Source organism: Nerophis ophidion, linkage group LG14 (genome assembly GCF_033978795.1).
Source record: "Nerophis ophidion isolate RoL-2023_Sa linkage group LG14, RoL_Noph_v1.0, whole genome shotgun sequence".
NCBI lineage: Eukaryota > Metazoa > Chordata > Actinopteri > Syngnathiformes > Syngnathidae > Nerophis > Nerophis ophidion.
In genome coordinates this window covers 4970039-4996478 of record NC_084624.1, presented here as the reverse complement: position 1 = coordinate 4996478, position 26440 = coordinate 4970039, and the positions used below count along the sequence as shown (strand labels likewise).

Below are 26440 nucleotides of genomic sequence, written 5' to 3'. Positions count from 1 at the left end.
CCTTGTAAACTGAATTTCCTAATCTGCGTTTTTTTATGGCCTCTTTATCGCACATGAAGTCCCTGAGCGTGGATGTTTGAAAGTGGCTTGATCAGCATGTTGGAGTGACCCAAAACACTTCAGCGGTACTCCCCTGACGTCCGGGAAAGCAATTTCCAGAATTGCTATAAAGCCCCAGACTCCCAAGTGTTTTTGTTTCATTCCCAGGCACGGATTTACTGCCCATTTTAAATCAACACTTTCCCTTTTAGCCATGTCACCTCTTTACAACCACACTGGGTTTTTTTGTATTGATAAGCCTGGCAGGGATTTATATATGCAATCTTTTTCTATGTTTTTCATATTCTCAAGGGGAACTGCACTTTTTTATTTTTATTTTGCCCATCGTTCACATTCAGGACATGACAACAGATATACCGTATTTCCTTGAATTAATTTAAAACCTCTTCTCACTCCTGCGCTTACCAAAGGCATGCGATAAAAGTAAGCATGCGCTAATTATTTTAAAACCTCTTCTCACTCCTGCACTTACCAAAGGCATGCAGTAAAAATCTGAGTGTGATGTAAGCTTGGACCTTAAATCCTACTGAATAGCTCTTAATCTTCTTCCCCTTATGCGATTTCAAATTACCGGTATTGAAATCGGCCTCCTCCATTTTGAAAACGATGACAGGGGAAGTGTCACTCGTGACGTCACGAGTTTGACCAGGCGGTAATACTAAGCATGCGCTAATTATTTTGCGAAGCGAGTTTGACCCGGCAGTAATTCAAGGAAATACGGTATATATGTTTTTAACGCATTCTAACTCGTGATTAAAACTCTATAACGGAGCCAATAGGAAGTCTTCTATCCCCTTACTTGCCAACCCTCCCGGATTTTCCGGGAGACTCCCGAAATTCACCGCCTCTCCCGAAAACCTACCGGGGACAAATTTTCCCCCGAAAATCTCCCGCTCCACGCGGACCTGAGTGAGGACAGCCTGTTTTCACGTCCGCCTTCCCACAATATAAACAACGTGCCTGCCCAATGACGTTATAACTGTAGAATGATCAAGGGCGAGTTCTTGGTTTATGTGGGTTTATTGTTCGTCAGTTTCATCAACGTCCTCCCAGGAGGGTAACAACACACAACAACAGCAGTCACGTTTTCGTCTACTGTAAAGCAGTTCGTCTACCGTAAACAGCAATGTTGTGACACTCTTAAACAGGACGATACTGTCATCTACTGTACATGCATATGGTTATAAAAATAGTGACAGAGAATAGAACAAGGATGGACAATTCAACCCTTAACTCAACAATGAGTAGATGAGTGTTGTGTGTGAATAAATGAACACTAAAATTCAAGCATTTCTTTTATATATATATATATATATATATATATATATATATATATATATATATATATATATATATATATATATAGCTAGAATTCACTGAAAGTCAAGTATTATACATATGTATGAAATACTTGATTCTTAACCACGCCCCCACACCTCCCGAAATCAGAGGTCTCAAGGTTGGCAAGTATCATAAAATCCTCTAAATAATCCGCCTAAATACCTCATTTACATTTTGTAACTTGAATATTAACCAAGTATTAGTGATATTGTTATTATAAGCACTAACGCAGACACACTATTGTGTGCCAATGTTGACATGATCTAACGACGATCTGCCTTCTCGTTTTCTTGCTCGTCAAACTTTATTCTAGATCATAAACTATGCCTTTCACATGGATAATAGAAGAATGAGGACATATTCCGACAAGTTGGTACACTTTGGCAGCCAATTTAGACCCGAAATAATAAATATTGTTTGTATGGTAAAAATAAAATAGTAAAATGTCCTTTTGAGTCCTCCAATAAAGAATGGCAGAAAGACCATTGGGAGTGTAAATAGTGTGGAAAAGTAGAGTTATTATGTTTTGTAGTTTGTATTTGTTTTTTAGCACTTAGAAATGTGATGCTTAGTGTTTCACTAAAGAGCTCCTAAAAGTTGATCCTCACCCTACTTATATTCAGGATTAAATAAATAAGGTTCTGGACAATCCTTTGCCCCCAAAGCAGTCGTTATCGGCTCCTACAAAATCTGCATGATTTGCACTGTTGTTGGTGGGGAAGGGATCTGCGGTTCCCACCTCTACGCCACCGATCATGTGACATTATCCCTCAAAATGTATTCACTCACAAACTTTGTAAGTTTTTCGGTTTCATAAATCAGCAAAATTTGATGATCGCTTCAATATTGACGCAACTTGTTTTTTCACTCTACTTTCACAAGTGAATGCAAAGCATATTTGGTCAACAGCCATACCGGTCACACTGAGGGTGGCCGTATAAACAACTTTAACATCCATCCATCTTCTTCCGCTTATCCGAGGTCAGGTCGCGGGGGCAACAACCTAAGCAGGGAAACCCAGACTTCCCTCTCCCCAGCCACTTAGTCTAGCTCTTCCCGGGGGATCCCGAGGCGTTCCCAGGCCAGCCGGGAGACATAGTCTTTCCAACGTGTCCTGGGTCTTCCCCGTGGCCTCCTACCGGTTTGCAGCCGAGTGTGAAGTGACCTCCAAGTCCGAGTCCATGGTTCTCGCCTGGAAAAGGGTGGAATGCCATCTCCGGGTTGGGGAGGAGACCCTGCCCCAAGTGGAGGAGTTCAAGTACCTAGGAGTGTTGTTCACGAGTGAGGGAAGAGTGGATCGTGAGATCGACAGGCGGGTCGGTGCGGCGTCTTCAGTAATGCGGACGTTGTATCGATCCGTTGTGGTGAAGAAGGAGCTGAGCCGGAAGGCAAAGTTCTCAATTTACCGGTCGATCCACGTTCCCATCCTCACCTATGGTCATGAGCTTTGGGTCATGACCGAAAGGATAAGATCACGGGTACAAGCGGACGAAATTAGTTTCCTCCGCCTTAGAGATAGGGTGAGAAGCTCCGCCATCCGGGAGGAACTCAAAGTAAAGCCGCTGCTCCTTCACATCAAGAGGAGCCAGATGAGGTGGTTCGGGCATCTGGTCAGGATGCCACCAGAACGCCTCCCTAGGGAGGTGTTTAGGGCACATCCAACCGGTAGGAGGCCAACAACTTTAACACTGTTACAAATATGCGCCACACCGTGAACTCACACCAAACAAGAATGACAAACACATTTCGGGAGAACATCCGGACTGTAACACAACATAAACACAACATAACAGAACCCCTTGCAGCACTAACTCTTCCGGGATGCTACAATATACGCCACCCCCAAACCCGCCCACCTCAACCTCCTCATGCTCTCTCAGGGAGAGCATGTCCCACATTCCAAGCTGCGGTTTTGAGGCATGTTATAAAAAAAATAACGCACTTTGTGACTTCAATAATAAATATGGCAGTGCCGTGTTGGCGTTTTTTTCCATAACTTGAGTTGATTTATTTTGGAAAACCTTGTTACATTGTTTAATGCATCCAGCGGGGCATCACAACAAAATTAAGGATAATAATGTGTTCATTCCACAACTGTATATATCTGTATCGGTTGATATCGGAATCCGTAATTAAGAGTTGGACAATATCGGATATCGGCAAAAAATCTATTATCGGAGATCTCTACTTTTTATGGAATAATTTTCAAATAATTAAATTAGGAGCAATACTTCTGCTTGAATAGAATATTTTGCTAACAAAAACGTAGCATAGCACATTGCCATCCATTTTCTACTGATTTTCCTCTACTGTGTGTGCACTTCCACGTCATCTTAATTCTGCGCAAAAAAAAAATCTTGATTCACATTTTTTATTGAATTGTGAAGCCCATCCATCCATCATCTTCCGCTTATCCGAGGTCGGGTCGCGGGGGCAGCAGCCTAAGCAGGGAAACCCAGACTTCCCTCTCCCCAGCCACTTTGTCTAGCTCTTCCCGGGGGATCCCGAGGCGTTCCCAGGCCAGCCGGGAGACATAGTCTTCCCAACGTGTCCTGGGTCTTCCCCGTGGCCTCCTACCGGTTGGACGTGCCCTAAACACCTCCCTAGGGAGGCGTTCGGGTGGCATCCTGACCAGATGCCCGAACCACCTCATCTGGCTCCTCTCCATGTGGAGGAGCAGCGGCTTTACTTTGAGTTCCTCCCGTGAATTGTGAAGCCTTGAATTTCAATATACACCCCTGTTCTACATAGAACCGGCCTCGTTGCATCTTGGTACATGTTCCACAGGGTTCCAGACCCCTGATGCATGTCTGGAATGTGAAGGTCTCAACATCTGCAGTATAACATGTGGTACTGTCATTAGTGTCAAAAAAAGCGAAGCAGTGAAGGCCGATTTTAGCTCCTAAAAGCTTCTGGTTTGGATGCTTTTCTGCGCATTCCAGGTAGTAGTGTAGTTGGATTTTTTTTTTTTTGGGTCGGGGATACCTCAGATCACAATGCTGCTTTTGATCCAGACGCCGATCTTTTTGACCTCAGCTCCGAGCCCCACATCCTCCTACTATGGCGTAAACAGGACTCTATAAATAGATCCGGGGGAGAAAGAGGGCGGCTGCAGAATGGCAAGCATCCACCCTGGAAACCCCAGTGCCTTTGCAGCAACAGCAGCAGAGACCCATAATCCTGCACACATGCTCTCTGATCTCCCAAGCTGAGCCTGCGGGTAGTGTTGGTGCTCTGGGGCCCCACTGGTGCGGTCTGTCGTCTTTGTTTGATGAACACTCTGACATATGTTTTCTCTCATTAGCCTCCTTTTGGACCCATGGGACTACATTGTTCCTAGTTGGATTTTGCTAAGCTAATAAACTTTATCTGGGATGGCTTTGTCTCTCTGCAACTGGACAACAAAACTTGCTTAGGGCCATTAGGTCCCTGTACACCAGACCTGGGCAAATTAAGGCCCGTTGAGCTTTTCAATCTGGCCCGCCGGACATTCCCAAATACCGCATTTTTCAGAGTATAAGTCGCTCCGGAGTATAAGGCGCACCTGCCGAAAATGCATAATAAAGAAGGAAAAAAACATATACAGGTGCTGGTCATATTATTAGAATATCATGTAAAAGTTTTAGGGATGCACCGAAATGAAAATTTGTGGCCGAAACCGAATAAAATTTGAGCGCTTGGCCGAAGGCCAAACACCAAATACCGAATAATAAATGCAGTTTTTCACAACTTTTTTATATTGCATAAATAGCCTAGAATCAATTCTTAGACACATTTTTCAAATAAAGTAAATTTTTCTTGAATATTGACATTTTTTAATATTCCAGTAGCCTTTGCCTTTCAAAAAAAAGCACAGTTTTTCATTTATATTAGGCCTTCAAACAAAACATGCATTCCCCAAAAAAAATAAAGTGCATTAAAGTGGATAAACCCACAACAAATGAATTATTGTCCTTTTGGCAAAAGTCTGCTTAGCCACAGTAGATATGCTAATAATGTAAACAGAAGGCTCAAGTAAATCTCAATTAAGTGTGTGCTTGTAACCTCATACACTTATACAGGTAGCCTACACAACAGGCTAATAATGTAAACAGAGGCCCCACTAAATCTCAATAAGTGTGTGCTTGTAACCTCATACACTTATACAGGTAGCCTACACAACAGGCTAATAATGTAAACAGAGGCCCCACTAAATCTCAATTAAGTGTGTGCTTGTAACCTCATACACTTATACAGGTAGCCTACACAACAGGCTAATAATGTAAACAGAAGGCTCAAGTAAATCTCAATTAAGTGTGTGCTTGTAACCTCATACACTTATACAGGTAGCCTACACAACAGGTTAATAATGTAAACAGAGGCCCCACTAAATCTCAATAAGTGTGTGCTTGTAACCTCATACACTTATACAGGTACACAACATATCCCAACCTCACTGCACGTTGGTTGATTGCGTCACCGCGTCAAAAAATTGCGTCACACGCCACTATTCGGCCTTGTTTTTAACTCATTCCACCGAAGGCCGAACATGGCTTTTTTTGCCATATTCGGCCGGATATATTCGGTTACCGAATAAAAGGTGCATCCCTAAATATCACCCTTATTTGAGATATTTAATCTTACTTTATTTCATTTTTATTTATTTATTTATTTCGGCAATCTTCACATAAAACAAACAACAAAAAACACTCATTTGAGCAATGATTGAGCCGAAAGGGTGTAGGTTGAAGCAAGGCTTATATAAACCTACACCATCACAACAAGAACAAGGTTCAAAATATATAAAATCTAAAACATGCTTCACTTATATTACTTTTTTTTTTAAACAATATATAAGCAACATATATGTAGCACACGTCTCATATACACAGTTTAACATTTAAATCAAACATATACATTTGTACACATATATATATATTATATTTACACAATTTATTTGAATTCCATATAAAGTGGTAATATATACATTTTAATACAACCTATATGTATAATTATGAAATCATAAATTGTATTTATATACATATTATATATTATTGTCTTTCTAAAACAATGTTTGCTCTTCTTATTTACTAATGATAAATGATTTAAAAAGCTTTTTAAACTGGTTTATGTTGGTGCTGTGTTTTATTTCATCCTTTAATCAGTTCCATATTTTAACCCCTACTATTGTTGTACTCATTCGTTTCTGCGTTGTTCTACAATATTGGATCTTAAAAAGTAGTTCTCTTAAATTATAATTCCCTTCTCCATCCATCCATCCATCATCTTCCGCTTATCCGAGGTCGGGTCGCGGGGGCAGCAGCCTAAGCAGGGAAACCCAGACTTCCCTCTCCCCAGCCACTTCGTTTAGCTCTTCCCGGGGGATCCCGAGGCGTTCCCAGGCCAGCCGGGAGACATAGTCTTCCCTTCTCTCTGTAACCCATTTGGAAGTGAATCTTTACTTGCTTTATAAATCATTTGGGCAGTCTTGAGTTGGATGAGATCTGGCAGTTTTAAATCAAATGTTTTTATAAATAATCCATTAGTGTGTTCTCGGGGTCCTGTGTTATGTATCAGTCTGATGGCCCTTTTTTGCATTATGAATAGTGGTTGGATGTTCGTCCTGTATGTATTTCTCCAAACTTCTAGACAGTAACTCAAATATGGTAAAACAAGTGTACAATAAAGAGTGTGTAATGTTTTTTGATGAAGAATGTGCCTTGTTTTACCCAGGACAGCAATACTTCTGGCCAACTTCCCTTTGATGTATGTAATGTATGACTTCCAGCAGATCCTGTGGTCCAAGATCACACCCAAAAATTTGATTTTGTTTACTCTTTCTATACTAACATTGTCTATATATAATTCTACTTCTACATCATTTCTCTTATTTCCAAATAACATAAAGTTAGTTTTATTTTTGTTTAATGATAATTTATTAGCATCAAACCATTTTTTTATTTTACACATCTCCATGGTGACAGTCCTCAGGAGCTGCTGCAAGTCCACATCAGAACAGATTTCAGTTTTTGCAATGTAGTCAATGCAGAAGAGCAGAAAATGCCCATCTTTGTTTTGAAACCCCTGTGTGTCTAACCAAAGACTCTCAAGCTAACAGAGTGAACGCAGCACAATTCTTAAGTGGTCAGCTGCCTCATCCAGTTTCCCCTTTTTACCCTCGTCTTCTTCCGCTCCAGCGTAATTTACCATGACAACCGAATCAGGCGCAGACTCGGAGGCCAAGCAGCAGCAGCAGGAGAGCACAGAGACTCAGAAGGAGAACCCTAAAGCAGCTGAACTCGCCGTGTCTCCGAACCCGCCTGAGCAGCTTCCTCCCGCCGTGGGACACAGCACTCCGGCCAGGAAAGAACAGGTCAGCCTCTCTGGTTCTAAATCCAGTATGCAATGTAACTCTACAGATCTGCAGATCATTAGTTTATTCAGAAGTTAAACATTGAGTGAAAAACACTTGAGTGACTTGTGTCTAAGTGTGAAAAGTCGTCCTCCTCTCTGGTATTTCCAGCCTTGCAGCGTGCACACGTGACAAAGTTAGGGATGTGTTCACTTCTCACTGGTTAATGAAGTAGCTATGACACTATGTTTAGTATCAGTCTTGTGAAAAGCAGCAAATGTATGCACACAGTTCTGCTAAGGTAACAATTGAGGCTGCCATCTGACTTGAGCGCATACCTTGGTTGTCAAGATCCCCCAACACAACAACTCCCCCCCAGACAAATAGATGTGGAGCATCTGGGTTTTATGCTCACCCAGAACAGCAGCTTTAAAGCTTGTTTTTATATCCATACAAGTCAAAAAAGATGATTCCTTTTAAATACTGCTAGAACTAAATACAAGAAACTCGGGGTAAGGAGCAACTCCCAGCTGTCCGTTTTTGTCATTTTTTAGGCAAGAATTGAGCACCAACAGGGATTACGACATTCTAGCTTTTTTTGTCACGCTCCCAATTTAGAGGGCCAGTAGCAGAATGTAGACGTGCGGAAAAAGTGGAACATACCATATGATCGAACGCTCCATGGCTTTTGTCAGGACTTTGAAAAATGAACCACAGAAGGCTGTTCCGTGTATTTACAACTCCCAATAAATATAATATGAATCATCCCCTGGCTCGTATTCCATGATGTCCTTCAAGAAATATGTTGATTTTTCCGCAAAGCATTTGGACATTTTGACCGTTCTTTGTAGGGATGCAGCGATTAATCGGTAACCGAATATATTCGGCCGAATACGGCAAAAAAAGGCCACATTCGGCCTTCGGTGGAATGAGTTAAAAACAAGGCCGAATAGTGGCGTGTGACGCAATTTTTCGACGCGGTGACGCAATCAACCAACGTACAGTGACGTTGGGAAATGTTGTGTACCTGTATGAGGTTACAAGCACACACTTATTGAGATTTAGTGGGGCCTCTGTTTACATTATTAGCCTGTTGTGTAGGCTACCTGTATAAGTGTATGAGGTTACAAGCACACACTTAATTGAGATTTACTTGAGCCTTCTGTTTACATTATCAGCCTGTTGTGTAGGCTACCTGTATAAGTGTATGAGGTTACAGGCACACACTTAATTGAGATTTAGTGGGGCCTCTGTTTACATTATTAGCCTGTTGTGTAGGCTATCTGTATAAGTGTATGAGGTTACAAACACACACTTAATTGAGATTTACTTGAGCCTTCTGTTTACATTATTAGCATATCTACTGTGGCTAAGCAGACTTTTGCCAAAAGGACAATAATTAATTTGTTGTGGGTTTATTTTTAAATAAAATAAAGTCATTTTTGTGGGGAATGCATGTTTTGTTTGAAGGCCTAATATAAATGAAAAACTTTGTGCTTTTTTTGAAAAGCAAAGACTACTGGAATATTTAAAAAAAATGTCGATATTCAATAAAAAATTACTTTATTTGAAAAACATGTCTAAATATTTATTCTAGGCTATTTATGCAATATTTAAAAAAATTGTGAAAAACTGCATTCATTATTCGGTATTCGGCCTTCGGCCAAGCGTTTAAATTTTATTCGGCTTCGGCTTTGGCCACAAATTTTCATTTCGGTGCATCCCTAGTTCTTTGTATAATGCAGATATTTTAACTGCAACAGTAATAATAGTAATGATAGATTTTATTTGTAAAAAGCACTTTACGTTGAGCAAACAACCTCAAAGTGCCACAGTGTAAAAAAAAATAGTAATAATAAAAAATAAATAAAATATAAAACTACAAACAGCCCAAAGGCTACAACCAGCATGCATGTCTATAGAAAGGCTTTTTTTAAAAAATGGGTTTTTAAGCCTTTTTTAAAAGCATCCACAGTCTGAGGTGCCCTCAGGTTGTCAGGGAGAGCGTTCCACAGACTGGGAGCAGTGGTGCAGAAAGCCCGGTCTCCCATAACAGTCTGTTATCAGCAATCCAAGAAAGGACAGAAATGCATTTTGAGAAGCAGGCCCTGTGTCCTTGTCTCTATTCTTAGCTTGCAGACATGTGACAGAACTGGTGGTTTTGTTTAAGACATATACACCAAGCGTCTGATGCTTTGGGAAGTGCAACTTGTCAGGGGGTTAAAAACGGTGCCTCCTAAGCATTCATACATTCGTCTATTCACGCACATTTTCTTATCTCAGGAGCAGCAGGACGACCAATTGTCCCACCAGTCGTCCACCAGTCGTCTCTCCAGGTCTCCTTTAAAAGGAGCCAAGAAGGTTAAAATCATGCAATGCAAAGTGACACTGCTGGACGGCTCTGACTACTTCCTCAATGTGGAGGTAAGACTCTATGGTTCGGGTTTTGATTGATTGATTGACACTTTTATTAGTAGATTGCACAGTACAGTACATATTCCGTACAATTGACCACTAAATGGTAACACCCCAATAAGTTTTTCAACTTGTTTAAGTTGGAGTCCATGTTAATCAATTCATGGTAATACAGCAGAAGTCCCCCATTTCCATTCAGCATAGCTTGGCAAGCTACGCATTTACAACACCAAGTCATGCCTAACTCTCTCAGCTTCCATCTGCTTCACCCTTTTTCCATGCTTTTTCAGCTTCTGTAACCGACACTTCGTCCTCCGTATATTCAGGTTCAAAAAGATAAGGTTGTGAATCCTCATTTGTCCGAAAATAGTTGTCTTTTTTACACAGTCTGCCATGATTAGAACACATTCATTGCCGGAATGGTGGCATAGCTCGGTTGGTAGAGTGGCTGTGCCAGCAACTTGAGAGTTGCAGGTTCGATTCCCGCTTCCGCCATCCTAGTCACTGCCGTTGTGTCCTTGGGCAAGACACTCTACCGACCTGCTCCCAGTGCCACCCACACTGGTTTAAATGTAACTTAGATATTGGGTGTCATTATGTAAAGCGCTTTGAGTCACTTGAGAAAAGCGCTATATAAATATAATTCACAATTCACTAATACGTTGCTATTTGCACTAAAATCCTTGCACCCAGGGAAATGGTAATGCTTAAAATGTCAATGTTTTTTTTATCCTGTAGCTCGGTTGGTAGAGTGGCCGTGCCAGCAACTTGAGGGTTGCAGGTTCGATTCCCGCTTCCGCCATCCTAGTCACTGCCGTTGAGTCCTTGGGCAAGACACTTTACCCACCTGCTCCCAGTGCCACCCACACTGGTTTAAATGCAACTTAGATATTGGGTTTCACTATGTAAAGCGCTTTGAGTCACTTGAGAAAAGCGCTATATAAATATAATTCACTTCACATCCTTAGAATCCTAAAAAAAATAAAAAGACGTGTGTTCTTGTCCCTCATAATGATTGTGAATGATTTAATGACAAAAAAAGCAGAGTTCCCCTTTAAATCAGTTTGTCTTGTAATATCTGCTGTGCTAACTTTGACAATCCAAATAGTCACTTTGAATAAATGAGTATCCCAGTAAACAGCTTTTAAATAATAAATGTTTACCACTATCGTTACCACGTTGATTGTCAACACTAAATTGGCTCTAGTAGATAGATAGATAGATAGATAGTACTTTATTGATTCCTTCAGGAAAATTAAAATTCCAGCAGCAGTGTACAGAGTTGAGATCAATTTAAATAAAAGTAAAAAATAAATAATGGGGGTTTAAATGGAAACAAAATAGAGAAATTTTACAATAAGAATAACAATGGGAATAAAAATATAACAGTAAAATAAGAATATAACAAGACAAAGTAGGCAGTAGTGACCATGTTATGAAAACGTATTGCACTGTTATTGTTTTGCATCCCCTGTCATCCTAGTACCCCCCCCGCCCCAGAGAGGAGTTGTACAGTCTAATGACGTGTGGGACAAAGGAGTTTTTGAGTCTATTAGTCCTGCACTTGGGATGAAGCAATCTAGAACTGAACAGGCTCCTCTGGTTACTGATAACGCTATGCAGAGGGTGACTGGCATCATCCAGGATGCTCACTAATTTGTCAACAGTCCTCTTCTCTGCCACCATCACCAGTGAGTCCACTTTCATTCCCATTGTTGAACCGGCCCGCCTGATCAGTTTCTCAAGTCTGGAGCTGTCCTTAGATGTACTGCCCCCCCAGCACACTACCATGTAGAACACCACAGACTGGTAGTACATCCACAGGAGTCTTTGCAGATGTTGAAGGAGTGCAGTCTCCTGAGGAAGTACAGCCTGCTCTGTCCTTTCTTGTACTGATGGTCCGTGTTAACAGTCCAGTCCAGCTTATTGTCCACCCAAACCCCCGAGGTACTTGAATGAGTCCACGGTCTGTACCTCAACTCCCTCGATCACAATAGGTTGTGACCGTGGACTCGACCTCCCAAAGTCAATGACCAGCTCCTTGGTCTTTGACGGATTGCAAGTAAGTGAAGTGAATTATATTTATATAGCGCTTTTCTCAAGTGACTCAAAGTGCTTTACATAGTGACACCCAATATCTAAGTTACATTTAAACCAGTGTGGGTGGCACTGGGAGCAGGTGGGTAAAATGTCTTGCCCAAGGACACAACGGCAGTAACTAGGATGGCACAAGCGGGAATCGAACCTGCAACCCTCAAGTTGCTGGCACGGCCACTCTACCAACCGAGCTATGCATTCATTTCAGTCCGGGGTGTGTTTTCGTAGTTAGGAAGTAGGCTTTGCCATTGGGTTGCTTATGCCAATATTGTCTTTTGTCGAGTCCTACAAAGTATTTATAATGCAAGTAATGTACATATTACACACCGGCGGTTTGACGGTTACATACATCTTGGATGCAGTTTTCATTACCAAATTTGGAGGTGTTGAAATCGCCATGTTAAATTGCTAATGCTAGCCGGTAGCATACATATGGAATATCCAATGCAAATGAGCATGGAACTACTGCATTTTCAGCATTATTTTTGAATGCTTTATTTTAGGCATACTTGCTTTATCAACATAGAAAATTGACAAATGACCCAGAGGAAGTCTGCTACAAATATGTCTGTTTGCCCGCTAAGAGATTCCTTGCCAAGTCAGCAACTGAAATTTATTATCAAGTTTGGGTCTTTTTGTTTTTTACAGTTAAATATAATTTACAGACTTTTATAAGAAAAAAGCTTCCAGGTTAGAATGTCATCCTAAGTTTGTGCTCAATGCAGAGGAATCAGTCAAATGCATGTTTTTGTGGCCTTTAATTTTGTATAGTCATGATATTCTTAAGGATGCGCACATATCATGTGTGTGTATTTGTGTTAAAAAGGTTGATAGGTTTTCAAATTCAATTGATGACAAAACCCTTTGAGCTGTAAGAGGTTCGTGTGGCACCAGACAACAAAGTCCCTCACCAGATTCCGAAACTCCTCCTCTCTGCCGTCCCTGATGCACCCGACGATGGCTGTGTCATCCGCGTACTTCTGGATGTGACACACCTCTGAGTTGTAGCAGAAGTCGGCGAAGGGTGAAGAGAAGAGGGGCCAGCACCGTTCCCTGCGGTGCTCCGGTGCTGCTGATCACAGTGTCGGACGTGATGTCCTTCAGTCTGACGTACTGTGGCCTGTCGGTGAGGTAGTTCGAAATCCAGGCAACCAGGCAGGGGTCCACTCGCATGTGTGTGAATGTTGTCGGTATCTGTGTTGGCCCTGCGATGAGGCGGCGACTTGTCCAGGGTGTACACCGCCTTCCGCCCGAATGCAGCTGAGATAGGCTCCAACACCCCCCACGACCCCAAAAGGGACAATCGGGAGAAAATGGATGGATGGATGGTTACCTCATACGTACTGATAAGTCTTAATTAATACTCCTATTGTGTTCTTTTAGTCACATATGACACAAAACTTTAATCTAACCCAGTTCAACATATGTACTTACTATTTTCTCCTCTTTACAAATATCTCACAAAAGCTTGTGTTGCATTTGAAAAGCCTTTGTGTCAATGCCAAAGCTCCGCCGGCAGCGCAGTCAGGGTTAAAGTGTCGAGCACAGCTGTCACAGCAAAACAGCGCAAGTCTGACAAGACTGCTAATACCCTCCGAGACATCCTGGCAGGATTGGCTCCTCGTGGCTCTTACGCAACCACACAGTTCTTATAAGAGGTATACAGTCTGTGCTAAATGCGGCTGTGGCACTATTCCTTTTCATTTGCATTGTGGAATCACAACAACAACAAGCCCTGCTGCCGTTTTAAGCGTTTGGAAAGGTTTATCTTGTCTGTAAGGGGAACATTATCACAATTTCAAAAGGGTTAAAAACAATAAAAATCATTTCCCAGTGGCTTGTTGTATTTTTTGAAGTTTTTTTCAACATTTTACCGGTCTTGGAATATCCCTAAATAAAGCTCAATAAAGTGCCTTATTTTCGCTATCTTCGAAACCACTGTCCAGTTCCCTGTGACGTCACACAGTGCTGCCAATGTAAACAAACAATGGGAATACCACAGCAAGATATAGCGACATTAGCTCGGATTCAAACTCAGATTTCAGCGACTTAAGCGATTCAACAGATTACGCATGTATTGAAACAGATGGTTGGAGTATGAAAATATTGAAGAAGAAATAGCGAATAGCTATTGACGCTATTCATAGCCATAGCATGGCCGAATAGCTGCGTTAGCATCGCCGGTAAAATGTGCGGACCAAACGATCAGGACTTTCGCATCTTTTGACACTGGAGCAACTTAAATCCGTCGATTGGTAAGTGTTTGTTTCGCATTAAATGTGGGTGGAAGGAAACGTAATATAGTTGCAAATGCATCTACAGGTTATCCATACATCTCTGTGCCATGTCTGTTTTTGCAGGGCCAGTAAATAGCATGTTAGCATCGATTAGCTGGCAGTCAACATCAACAAAACTCACCTTTGTGAATTTGTTGACTTTATTGTTGCAAATGTATCTACAGGTTATCCATACATCTCTGTGCCATGTCTGCTTTAGCACCGCCGGTAAATAGCATGTTGGCATCGATTAGCGTAGCATGTTAGCATCGATTAGCTGGCAGTCAACATCAACAAAACTCACCTTTGTGATTTTGTTGACTATCGTTGCAAATGCATTTGCAGGTTATCCATACATCTCTGTGCCATGTCTGCTTTAGCATCGCCGGTCAAATGTGCAGACACTCCGGCACATTCAATGGGGGTCTGGCGGCAGGCACATTCAATGGGGGTCTGGCGGAAGGCACATTCAATGGGGGTCTGGGGGAAGACACTTTGGCATCTTCGGGCCAGTGGTGCAACTTGAATCCCTCCCTGTTAGTGTTGTTACACCCTCCGACAACACACCGTCGAGGCATGATGTCTCCAAGGTTCCAAAAAATAGTCAAAAATGGAAAATAACAGAGCTGAGACCCGGTGTTTGTAATGTGAAAATGAAAATGAAAATGGCGGGTGTGTTACCTCGGCGACGTCACATTCTGACGTCATCGCCTCCAGCGCGATAAACAGAAAGGCGTTTAATTCGCCAAAATTCACCCATTTAGAGTTCGGAAGTCGGTTAAAAAAAAGAGATGGTCTTTTTTCTGCACCATCAAGGTATATATTGACGCTTACATAGGTCTGCTGATAATGTTCCCCTTTAAATATGGAGCACCTCTCAGTCAACTTTATGTTGGTCATACTCTCTTCTCACAGAAACGGGTCAAGGGCCAAGTTCTCTTTGACAAAGTGTGTGATCACCTCAATCTGCTGGAGAAGGACTACTTTGGCATCACTTATAGAGATTTAGAGAATCAGAAGGTATATTGAGAGTACATTAACCATTAAGGTGGATATATGTACAGATTGAAATGAAATACGATGGCTTATTGTCTTTGGTAGAATTGGCTCGACCCTTCCAAGGACTTAAAAAGGCAGATAAGAGGTAAGTTTATTTTAATAATTTGCGTAACACTATAATAATTAGAATTTGAATTAAATCTTTCATATGCTTCTCAGCATTGCCCTGGAATTTTGCCTTCAATGTGAAGTTTTACCCTCCAGACCCGTCCCAGTTGACCGAGGATATCACCAGGTGAGCTAGCTTTGTTTCGTTTTTAGGGCCCGCATGGCCCATTGGCAAAGGACTCCCAGTGGGAGTCCTTTGCCAATGGCCAAAGGACCTATTGTTTTTCGTGCGTTTTATTATTAGGGTCCGCCAGGCCCATGGCTAAGGACTCCTGTGGAGTCCTTTGCCATGGGCCAAGAACCCTATTGAAACTGCTGTGTTTTATTATTATTCCGCACCTACGCGCTGTTATTTGACCCCCTTAACATGCTTCAAAACTCACCAAACCTTCCCAACATATTAAGCAACCAATCCCCCAAAATGAAAATTGCGCTCTAGCGCCCCTTAGGAAAAAATTAGACAAAACTGCATGTAACTTCTGTTAGGAATGTCATAGCGACTTGAAACAAAAACTCCTATGTAGGTCTGACTTAGACCCAATTTTCATACACTCACGTCTTTCAGCAAAAATTTACAGGAAGTTGGCAAAAACCCCTTCCAAATAAAATTTTCGCAAAAAATGCAATTTTTGCCTCTTTGCGCTGTAATTTGACCCCCTTAAAATGCTTCAAAAGTCACCAAACTTGGCGCACACATAAGGACTGGCGAATATTGCGATCTAATGAAAAAACCAAACCCCAAAACTCAAAATTGCGCTCTAGCGCTATTTTTGAATAAAACACTGAAAAAACTGCTCCGAGGAAGAAAACACAGACAAAATTGCTTGTAACTTCCGGTAAGAATGTCGGAGAGACATGAAACAAAAACCTCTATGTAGGTCTCGCTTAGACCTACATTTCATAGATTGACAACCCCCAACAAAAATCAACAGGAAGTTTGCCATCCCCCCTTCAAAACAAAAGTTTTGTAAAAACCGGTCACCTTTCTTTAAACATTATCTCCTCTGAGTGCGTTTGTTGTTTTGGCTTCAAACTCGCACAGGAGAGAGATTGAACCCTTCCGATTAAAAGTATAGAACAGAGTTTTAATAAGTTCTCAGGTTTTGATTTTACGCGCCTTCAAAGAACCCCTGTGCAAAGTCTCTTAAAAAATGTCATTTTTGCCTCTTTGAGCTGTTATTTGACCCCCTTAAAATGCTTCTAAACTCACCAAACTTGACACACACATCAGGTCTGGCAAAAATTGCGATCTGATGAAAAAACCTAACCTCAAAACTCAAAATTGCGCTCTACCGCCCCCCTAGGAATACAACATGGACAAACTGCTCCTAGGAAGAAAACACAGACAAAACTGCTTGTAACTTCCGGTAGGAATGTCAGAGAGACATGAAACAAAAAACACTATGTAGGTCTCACTTAGACCTACATTTTAATAGTTAACATACTTTAATCAACAGGAAGTTTGATATTTTCATTTCAATACAACAACTGCATTACTTTCACATTGCATTAGATTCTCAAAATAGTGGCTCCAAGGCGTCTTCTAACGCTTATCCGGCCGTGGGTCTCGGGGGCAGCAGCCAAAGGCGGACCCGACCAACGCTGCTTGCAGCTTTAATTCTTTATTTATTATTATTCCGACGCCTCTTTGAACTGTAATTTGACCCCCTGAACATGCTTCAAAACTCACCAAATTTCACACACTCATCAGAACTGGCGAAAATTGCCATCTAGTAAAAAAAACAAACCCCAAAAATAAAAAATGCGCCCCCTATGAAAAAAAAAAAACGACTGCTTGTAACGTCCGTTAGGAATGTCGTAGAGACATGAAACAAAAACCTCCATGTAGGTCTGACTTAGACCTACATTTCCCAATTCAAACTTCTATAGCAAAAATCAACAGGAATTTGGCAAAAACCCCTTCAAGGCAAAATTTTCGCAAAAAATGCTATTTTCGCCTCTTTGAGCTGTAATTTGACCCCCTTAAAATGCTTCAAAACTCACCAAACCTGGCACACACATCAGGACTGGCAAAAATTGCGATATAATGAAAAAAACCAAACCCCAAAACTCAAAATTGCGCTCTAGCGCAATTTTTTAATAAAACACAGAAAAAACTGCTCCTAGGAAGAAAACAGACAAAACTGCTTGTAACTTCCCGTAGGAATGTCGGAAAGACATGAAACAAAAACCTCCATGTAGGTCTCACTTAGACCTACATTTTAATGATCAACATCCTTCAGCAAAAATCAACAGGAAGTTAAAAATTACCCCTTCAAAATAAAAGTTTTGTAAACACCCGTCACCTTTTTCAAACGTTATCTCCTCTTGAGCGTGTTTGTCGTTTCAGCTTCAAACTCGCACAGAAGAGAGTTTGAACCCTTCTAATTAAAAGTTATCGAAAGAGTTTTGATAACTGCTCCGGTTTGGATTTTACGCGCCATCAAAAAAACCTGCGCAAATTTTCCTAAAAAATGTCATTTTTGCCTCTTTGAGCTGTAATTTGACCCCCTTAAGATGCTTCAAGGTGGAAGTTAAAGCACTACTATGCAAAGCGAAAGCCATTTATCAACAACATCCAGAAAAAACGATCTGTAATTTCACCCCCTTAACATGCTTCAAAACTCACCAAATTTTACACACACATTAGGACTGGCGAAAATTGCCATCTAACAAAAAACCAAACCCCGAAAATCAAAAGTGCGCTCTAGCCCCCCCTAAACAAAAACACAGAACTGCTTGTAACTTCTGTTAGGAATGTCGTAGAGACATGAATAAAAAACTTCTATGTAGGTCTGACTAAGACCAGGGCTTGAGTCTCGGCGGCAGCAGCCAAAGGCGGGCCCGACCAACGGTGCTTGCGGCTTTAATTGTATTTATTTTTTTTCGAGGAAAACGAATGATAAAGCAGATTCAAGAAAATGGTCTACCTTGACTCTCTTAGGTACTACCTATGCCTGCAGTTGAGAGATGACGTGGTTTCGGGCCGCCTGCCCTGTTCCTTCGCCACGCACACCGTCCTGGGCTCGTACACGGTGCAGTCGGAACTGGGCGACTACGACCCAGAGGAGCTGGCCAGTGATTATATCAGCGAGCTGCGCTTCGCACCCAACCAGACCAAAGAGCTGGAGGAGAAGGTTATGGAGCTCCACAAGACTTACAAGTTAGTCTCATTCAGTCTTGATTTTGTTGTCAAAGGAAACCTGCATGTTTTTTTTAGTTTTTTACCAATCATCCACAAATGTGCTGTCTAAATAGTAATAAACTGTTAGCACAAGGCGGCTAACCATGCACGTAATGGGGATTCACCTATTCCGCTTAAAAAACTTCTAAAAACCATTTTATAACATTTTATATATATGCTGTCACCTAATTTTATTAATATCTCAATATTTCTAGGCCATATACACCATATATATCTCGATATTTTGCCTTGGCCTTGAATAGACACTTGATGCAAATAATCACAGCAGTATGGTGATTCTATGTGTCTACATTAAAATATTCTTGTTCATACTACAATAATATATGCTCATTTTAAACTTTCAAGCAGAGAGGGAAGTCACAACTAAGTCAATTTACCAAAACTGTATTTATTAAACCGTTATTAAGCAGTGGCACAAACATTCTTGTCATTTCCAAAACAGAAAGTGCAAGGTTGTCAGAGTCGTTTTAAAACAAGCTATTAGTGCAGTTTTTGTGCATGATGGCACTAAGATGACGTATCAATCAATCAATCAATCAATGTCAATCAATGTTTATTTATATAGCCCCAAATCACAAATGTCTCAAAGGACTGCACAAATCATTACGACTACAACATCCTCGGAAGAACCTACAAAAGGGCAAGGAAAACTCACACCCAGTGGGCAGGGAGAATTCACATCCAGTGGGACGCCAGTGACAATGCTGACTATGAGAAACCTTGGAGAGGACCTCAGATGTGGGCAACCCCCCCCCCCCCTCTAGGGGACCGAAAGCAATGGATGTCGAGCTGGTCTAACATGATACTGTGAAAGTTCAATCCATAGTGGCTCCAACACAGTCGCGAGAGTTCAGTTCAAGCGGATCCAAGACAGCAGCGAGAGTCCCGTCCACAGGAAACCATCTCAAGCGGAGGCGGATCAGCAGCGTAGAGATGTCCCCAACCGATACAGGCGAGCGGTCCATGCTGGGTCCCGACGAGCGGTCCATCCTGGGTCTCGACTCTGGACAGCCAGTACTTCATCCGTGGTCATCGGACTGGACCCCCTCCACAAGGGAGGGGGGGACATAGGAGAAAAAAGAAAAGAAGCGGCAGATCAACTGGTCTAAAAAGGAGGTCTATTTAAAGGCTAGAGTATACAGATGAGTTTTAAGGTGAGACTTAAATGCTTCTACTGAGGTGGCATCTCGAACTGTTACCGGGAGGGCATTCCAGAGTACTGGAGCCCAAACGGAAAACGCTCTATAGCCCGCAGACTTTTTTTGGGCTCTAGGAATCACTAATAAGCCGGAGTCTTTTGAACACAGATTTCTTGCCGGGACATATCAAAACAACACTAAATTAAACTGCACTTTTTGTACAGAACGCCACTACAATAGTTTAAAACAAATAAAGCGCACTTTTGTGCATGATGTCACACATGATATTTCAATAACTGCCAAATAAAAAGGAGCTGCATAATAGGAAATTAAATAGTGTTCGTCCTTCGCTATGTGGTAGGTTCCTGCCAACATTATCTCCTTTTGTTGTTGATATTTTTTAATACAGTTTTGATCTGGAAATGTTTGCCTCTGAGTAAGAACTCTGCATTTTCTAGCAGGTGACTTTTCAAATGATGCTACATATTAGCAGTAATGCTACTTTTTGTAGTAACGCTTTTGCCCCACACTTGACAAGTTAAAGTTGTCTATTCAACATATTCCCACTTGAAGCCAAACCACCGGCAGACGATGGACCCCCTGCTGTTTTTCTTGGGAATTAATTCTTCCTTCATTTGTTACCAAATGATAGACGCACCTTCTTTCTCTCATATTACCACTCGCACCACAGCTAACGTTACCCATGCTGCTACCTCTCTGCTCTGCGAGGACGTATGCAGGTCTGGTACACTAAAAGTTGACACTCTGTCATATTTCCAGCTTTTTTTTTTGTGCTGACTTCCATCAAATAGAGGGACTTTTTTCCTGTTTCTGACCCGTGTGGTGATCCAAGGCGGGTGGGCTCCCCAACGATGTAGTTGGTTCTAAGTTGGGAGCCACCATCCACACTTACGGATTTTTAGCTGGTAACATGTAGAATTTCGAAATTCAAACTTTTTCAAACTCACAGGCGATACAGCAGCAAATCCAGTAGCTAGCATTAGTAATCTACTCTAGATAGTAGCTAGAGGCGCTGTGGACAAGGCGCTCTGTATCTTCACCAGAAAAGTAGTTTATCCCTGTTGGGACGAGAGATGCCGATAAATGCTTAAAAATGCAATATCGGAAATGATCAGTATCGGTTTCAAAAAGTAAAATGAATGACTTTTTAAAAACTACCTGGTACACGGATGTAAGATTTTCCTGGAAGACTTGTGAATTTTAGTGCCTCTCCCGAAAATCTCCCGGGGCAATAATTCTCCAGAATTTCTCCCGATTTCCACCCAGACAACAATATTGGGGGCGTGCCTTAAAGGCACTGCATTTGCGTGCCAGCCCAGTCACATAATAGCTACGGCTTTTTACACACACAAAATAATGCAACGCATACTTGCTCAACAGCCATACAGGTCCCACTGAGAGTGGCCGTATAAACAACTTTAACACTCTTACATATATGCGCCACACTGTGAACCCACACCAAACAAGAATGACAAACACATTTCGCTCAACAGCCATACAGGTCACACTGAGAATGGCTGTATAAACAACTTTAACACTGTTACAAATATGCGCCACACTGTGAACCCACACCAAACAAAAATTACAAACACATTTCGGGAGAACATCTGCACCGCAACACAACATAACCACAACAGAACAAATACCCAGAATCCCGTGCAGCACTAACTCTTCCAGGACGCTACAATATACACCCCTCGCTACCCGCCCACCTCAACCTCCTCATGCTCTCTCAGGCAGAGCATTTCCCAAATTCCAAGCTGCTGTTTTGAGGCATGTTAAAAAGAATAATGCACTTTGTGACTTCAATAATAAATATGGCAGTGCCATTTTTTTCCATAACTTGAGTTGATTTATTTTAGAAAAACTTGTTACATTGTTTAATGCATCCAGCAGGGCATCACAACAAAATTAGGCATAATAATGTGTTAATTCCACGACTGTATATATCAGTCTAAGTTGATATCTGAATCGATAATTAAGAGTTGGACAATATCGGATATCGGCAAAAAAAGCCATTATCGGACATCTCTAATTGGGACCTACAATAAAAGTCGCAATACTTTCGTTAATATACAGTTGTCGCTTCTTTAGAGTGCTTTATATGTGAAATAGTAGAGTCCCCATTACCTGCATTGTTAGCCGCTTTGTGCTAGCAGGTTTTTACTATCCAGAATGCACAGAAAAGGGAAACTGTGTCCTTGTTCCATATAAGGATTGTGGATGCTGGGAAAAATTAAACCAAAAAAACCTGTATATTGTATTAGATATGGGCTCCAGCACCCCATGCCACCCCGAAAGGGATAAGCGGTAGAAAATGGATGGATGGGGTGTCTCCACAAAGGAAAAAAAAAAGCAAATACTGCAGCGGCGCGAGGCTTTCCCTTAAAGGCTGTTGTAGCTAAAAATGGATGCACTCAGGGCTGCTTTGTGGAAATTCTGCTGAAAACATCCATACAACAAACTGTTAGCAAGGGAATTGATCTGCGTAGGCTTTTATGCGACAAAACTGAATTATGTCTCCTCCCTGTCGGAATTGATTCTGTTTCTCCGCTGTCGTCACGTAACATGGTTTTATTCAATGTTCTCCTCGGTGTGTGTGGATGACTTTGTTGCCGTCCAATCAGGGGGATGACACCAGCAGAAGCCGAAATACATTTCCTGGAGAATGCAAAGAAGCTGTCCATGTATGGTGTGGATCTTCACCATGCTAAGGTAATTTTTCAGCATTTAGTATGCTTACTTTAGCACTTTGCATATTACAACTGGAGGTGGCTCATTCACAAATATTACAGTAAAAGGTGAATACGTCAAATAGTTTTGTTTGAATTGGGGGTGGTGTAAATTTGTTCCACTTTGATGCTAAAATCATGTAGGTCAATACATGCAAACCCAACTTATTGTTATCGCCGACAAAGGAAATTGGTGCGATATCAAAAAATTCAGGTCATTAATTATGAATTCATTTTATTTTTGAAATATCCAGTCGGCCTATGAAAATTACCTGCAGGCCAAAAATGGCTGCTCAATGCAAACCTCTGTTTTAGGTAATATTAGCATAAAATATTTGTTCTAAAATACCATTCAAGCCCATTGAAAGGTTTCTACATCAGTCTGTACCTCTTTAAAGGGGAACATTATCAGCAGACCTATGTAAGCGTCAATATATACCTTGATGGTGCAGAAAAAAGACCATGTATTTTTTTTAACCGATTTCCGAACTCTAAACGGGTGAATTTTGTCAAATTAAACGCCTTTCTGTTTATCGGTCTTTTAGCGATGACGTCAGAACGTGACGTCACCGAGGTAACACAGCCGCTATATTCATTTTCACAATACAAATACCGGGTCTCAGCTCTGTTATTTTGCGTTTTTTCGACTATTTTTTGGAACCTTGGAGACATCATGTCTCGTCGGTGTGTTGTCGGAGGGATTCAAGTTGCACCACCGGCCCGAAGATGAGAAAGTGTCTGCCGCCAGACCCCCATTGAATGTACCGAAGAGTCTTCCCATTTTACCGGCGATGCTAAGACAGACATGGCACAGAGATGTATGGATAACCTGCAGATGCATTTGCAACGATTAAGTCAACGAAATCACAAAGGCGAGTTTTGTTGATGTTGTTGACTTATGTGCTAATCAGACATATTTGATCGCAGCTGACTGCCAGCTAATCGATGCTAACATGCTACGCTAATCGATGCTAACATGCTATTTACGCTAGCTGTATGTACATTTGAAACTAGATACCCACATTTGATGCGAAACAAACACTTACCAATCGACGGATTTAAGTTGCTCCAGTGTCACAAGAGGCGAAAGTCCTGATGGTTTGGTCCGCACATTTTACCGGTGATGCTAATAAGGCAGCCATGCTATGGGCCACTTCATTGGGTACACCCACGCTATGGCCGAATAGCGTCAATAGCTATTCGCTCAATAGCTTCAGTTTCTTCTTCAATATTTTCATACTCCAACCATCTGTTTCAATACATGCGTAATCTGTTGAATCGCTTAAGCCGCTGAAATCCGAGTCTGAATCCGAGCTAATGTCGCTATATCTTGCTGTGGTAACCACCATGTTGTTTATATTGGCAGCACTGTATGACGTCACAGGGAAATTGATAGTGGTTTCGAAGATAGCGAAAATAAGGCACTTTAAAGCTTTATTTAGGGATATTCCGGGACCGGTAAATTTTGGAAAAAAACTTCCAAAAATACAACAAGCCACTGGGAACTGATTTTTGTTGTTTTTAACCCTTTTGAAATTGTGATAATGTTCCCCTTTAATGTTGTGATAAAGATGAAAATGAGAAGTCGCAGCTTGACTGGGTAATATTTCCTGGAGCGAGGCTCTCAAACAGTCAGCGGTTATAAAATGTCATGTTTATTGAGTGTGTGTGGAAGTTAATTATATGCACTTCACAACTTCCTGTGCTAGTTAGACTCCCCATGTGATGTAAACACATGAGTGTGATGTCAAATGCAATCCTAAAACGGTGAGCGGTTTGCTCAATGTTAAAGTTATCTTTACAGTTAAGTTTGGCATTGAAATAACGGTCAATGTGCGGACAATCTGAGCAACAAAAACAATTGCTGGGTCGCGTATGACATCTGTTTTTCTTCTTGACGGCTTAAATCCCACGGTGGTCAAACAGCTTGAGCATCGCATTAAAACAAGTGAGAGTGAGTGTAGAATTTTAGCAGAAAATGATGGACTGCTGTTCTGTTCTTGGGTGTTCCAGTCGTACAAATAGATAGAAAAGAGCTTTCATCGAGTCCCGAAACAAGTTGTTCATAAAGGTAATAAAATTCAGGGAAAAATGTAAATTTAGTCAATTTGGGGAATACAATCCAAGCATGCTTGTGTCTGCAGAGATTACTTTGGAAAATGTTTTGAACATTTGATTTGTTTGAGAAACTTTCTGTGATGCAATCGACTTTATTCCCTCCTATATTAATAGTGTTTGAGAGCAGAACTAGCTCGGTTGGTAGAGTGGCCGTGCCAGCAACTTGAGGGTTGCAGGTTTGATTCCCGCTTGTGCCATCCTAGTTACTGCCGTTGTGTCCTTGGGCAAGACACTCCCAGTGCCCACACTGGTTTAAATGTAACTTAGATATTGGGTGTCACTATGTAAAGCGCTTTGAGTCACTTGAGAAAAGAGCTATATAAATATAATTCACAATTTTCTTGAAGTTCATTCCATTAACATTCGCAGCCTCGTGATGCCTCACTTTGCACCATCGTGTCCACTGCTTACTCATCAATTCATCGCTTGTTCTTTGGCTTGCGAGGGCTGAGGTGGAGGATTTGGCGTCTGTAGCCCAAACGAGACAAGTTATTCTCAACTGCAGGGGCGGGGTTAGAGCTTAGCTACCTGGACTATGCCAGCGTTTCTCAAAAGTGTGGGGCGGGCCCCACTGGTGGGGAATAGAGACATGACAGGTGGGGCGCAAGAAATGGGAGGAAATTTAACTTTAATTTTTTTTTTTTAATATTCTTAGATTTTTTTTTTTTACAACCCCATTTTCTATACAAACTCTAATCACTGTCAAACGACACAGTTGCGAAACGTATATGCGACATTGCAAGTGATCTTGAGGAACAACTCGTAGACAAATTAAAAGAAAGTCGTTTTGCTTTACAAGTGGACGAAGCTTGTAAAGACTGCCTGTTCATCGCATACGTGATACGTCCGCTTTGTGAATGGCGAGTCACCGTGCGAGGATTTGCTGTTTTGCAAATACAAAAGAAAATAGAGCCAGTGCTGATGAGCTGTTCAAGATAATGGACAGTTTCCTCTAAGAACACGACCTTAAATGGGAAAACTGTGTGGGCTTTTGCTCTGGTGGCGCACAGACCATGGCAGGGTCAAGAAACGGGCTGCAGGCTCTAATAAAGAGGGTTGCGCCAAATGCGCATTGCACACATTGTGTCATTCACCGGGAAGCACTCGCGTCAAGGCAGCTCAGCCCCGAACTCAATGAAGTTTTAACAAATGTTGTGAGCGCGGTAAATTTGATCAAAACACAAAAAAGGGGCACTTTTAATTCATTTATTATTGAACTTGATGCAAGTTATTTGATTTATTATTGAACTTGATGAAAGTTATACCACAGCTGCACAGTTATTTTATTGAATATTGAACTTGATGTTATTTTATGTTATTGAGTTTGAATGTATACAACTTGATGTTACTCGATGTTCAATAAATTTGAAAATGTTAATCTTGGCATTAGCGTTCTGTTTGGGCGATGGGGGCAGATGGGGGTTGAAAACTCCCCCTTGTCCAAAGTGGGGGATGACAAAAAAAGTTTACTGGACTAGGCCAAGAATCTTTTTCAATCCTAAGTGGGGTATGCCTGCCGGGAGAGCTGTAAGGTTCCA

General features: G+C 41.5%; 1 protein-coding gene across 16 annotated transcripts in view; it reads left to right on the top strand.

Moving 5' to 3' along the window:
• LOC133568015 (band 4.1-like protein 3) overlaps window positions 1–26440 on the top strand; it is a 168541-nt gene that overhangs the window by 75332 nt on the left and 66769 nt on the right. For 12 of the 16 annotated variants that reach the window (XM_061919706.1, XM_061919693.1, XM_061919705.1 and 9 more), the window contains exons 2-8: window positions 7605–7753; window positions 10016–10156; window positions 15436–15540; window positions 15622–15664; window positions 15739–15814; window positions 18632–18850; window positions 22680–22767. In XM_061919706.1, coding sequence (XP_061775690.1) covers window positions 10103–10156; window positions 15436–15540; window positions 15622–15664; window positions 15739–15814; window positions 18632–18850; window positions 22680–22767 — 585 coding nt within the window. In that variant the 5' untranslated portion in view covers window positions 7605–7753; window positions 10016–10102. Of the gene's footprint in view, window positions 1–7577; window positions 7754–10015; window positions 10157–15435; window positions 15541–15621; window positions 15665–15738; window positions 15815–18631; window positions 18851–22679; window positions 22768–26440 lie in introns of all 16 variants that reach the window. The other 4 variants (XM_061919696.1, XM_061919695.1, XM_061919694.1 and 1 more) reach the window with 1 other exon arrangement.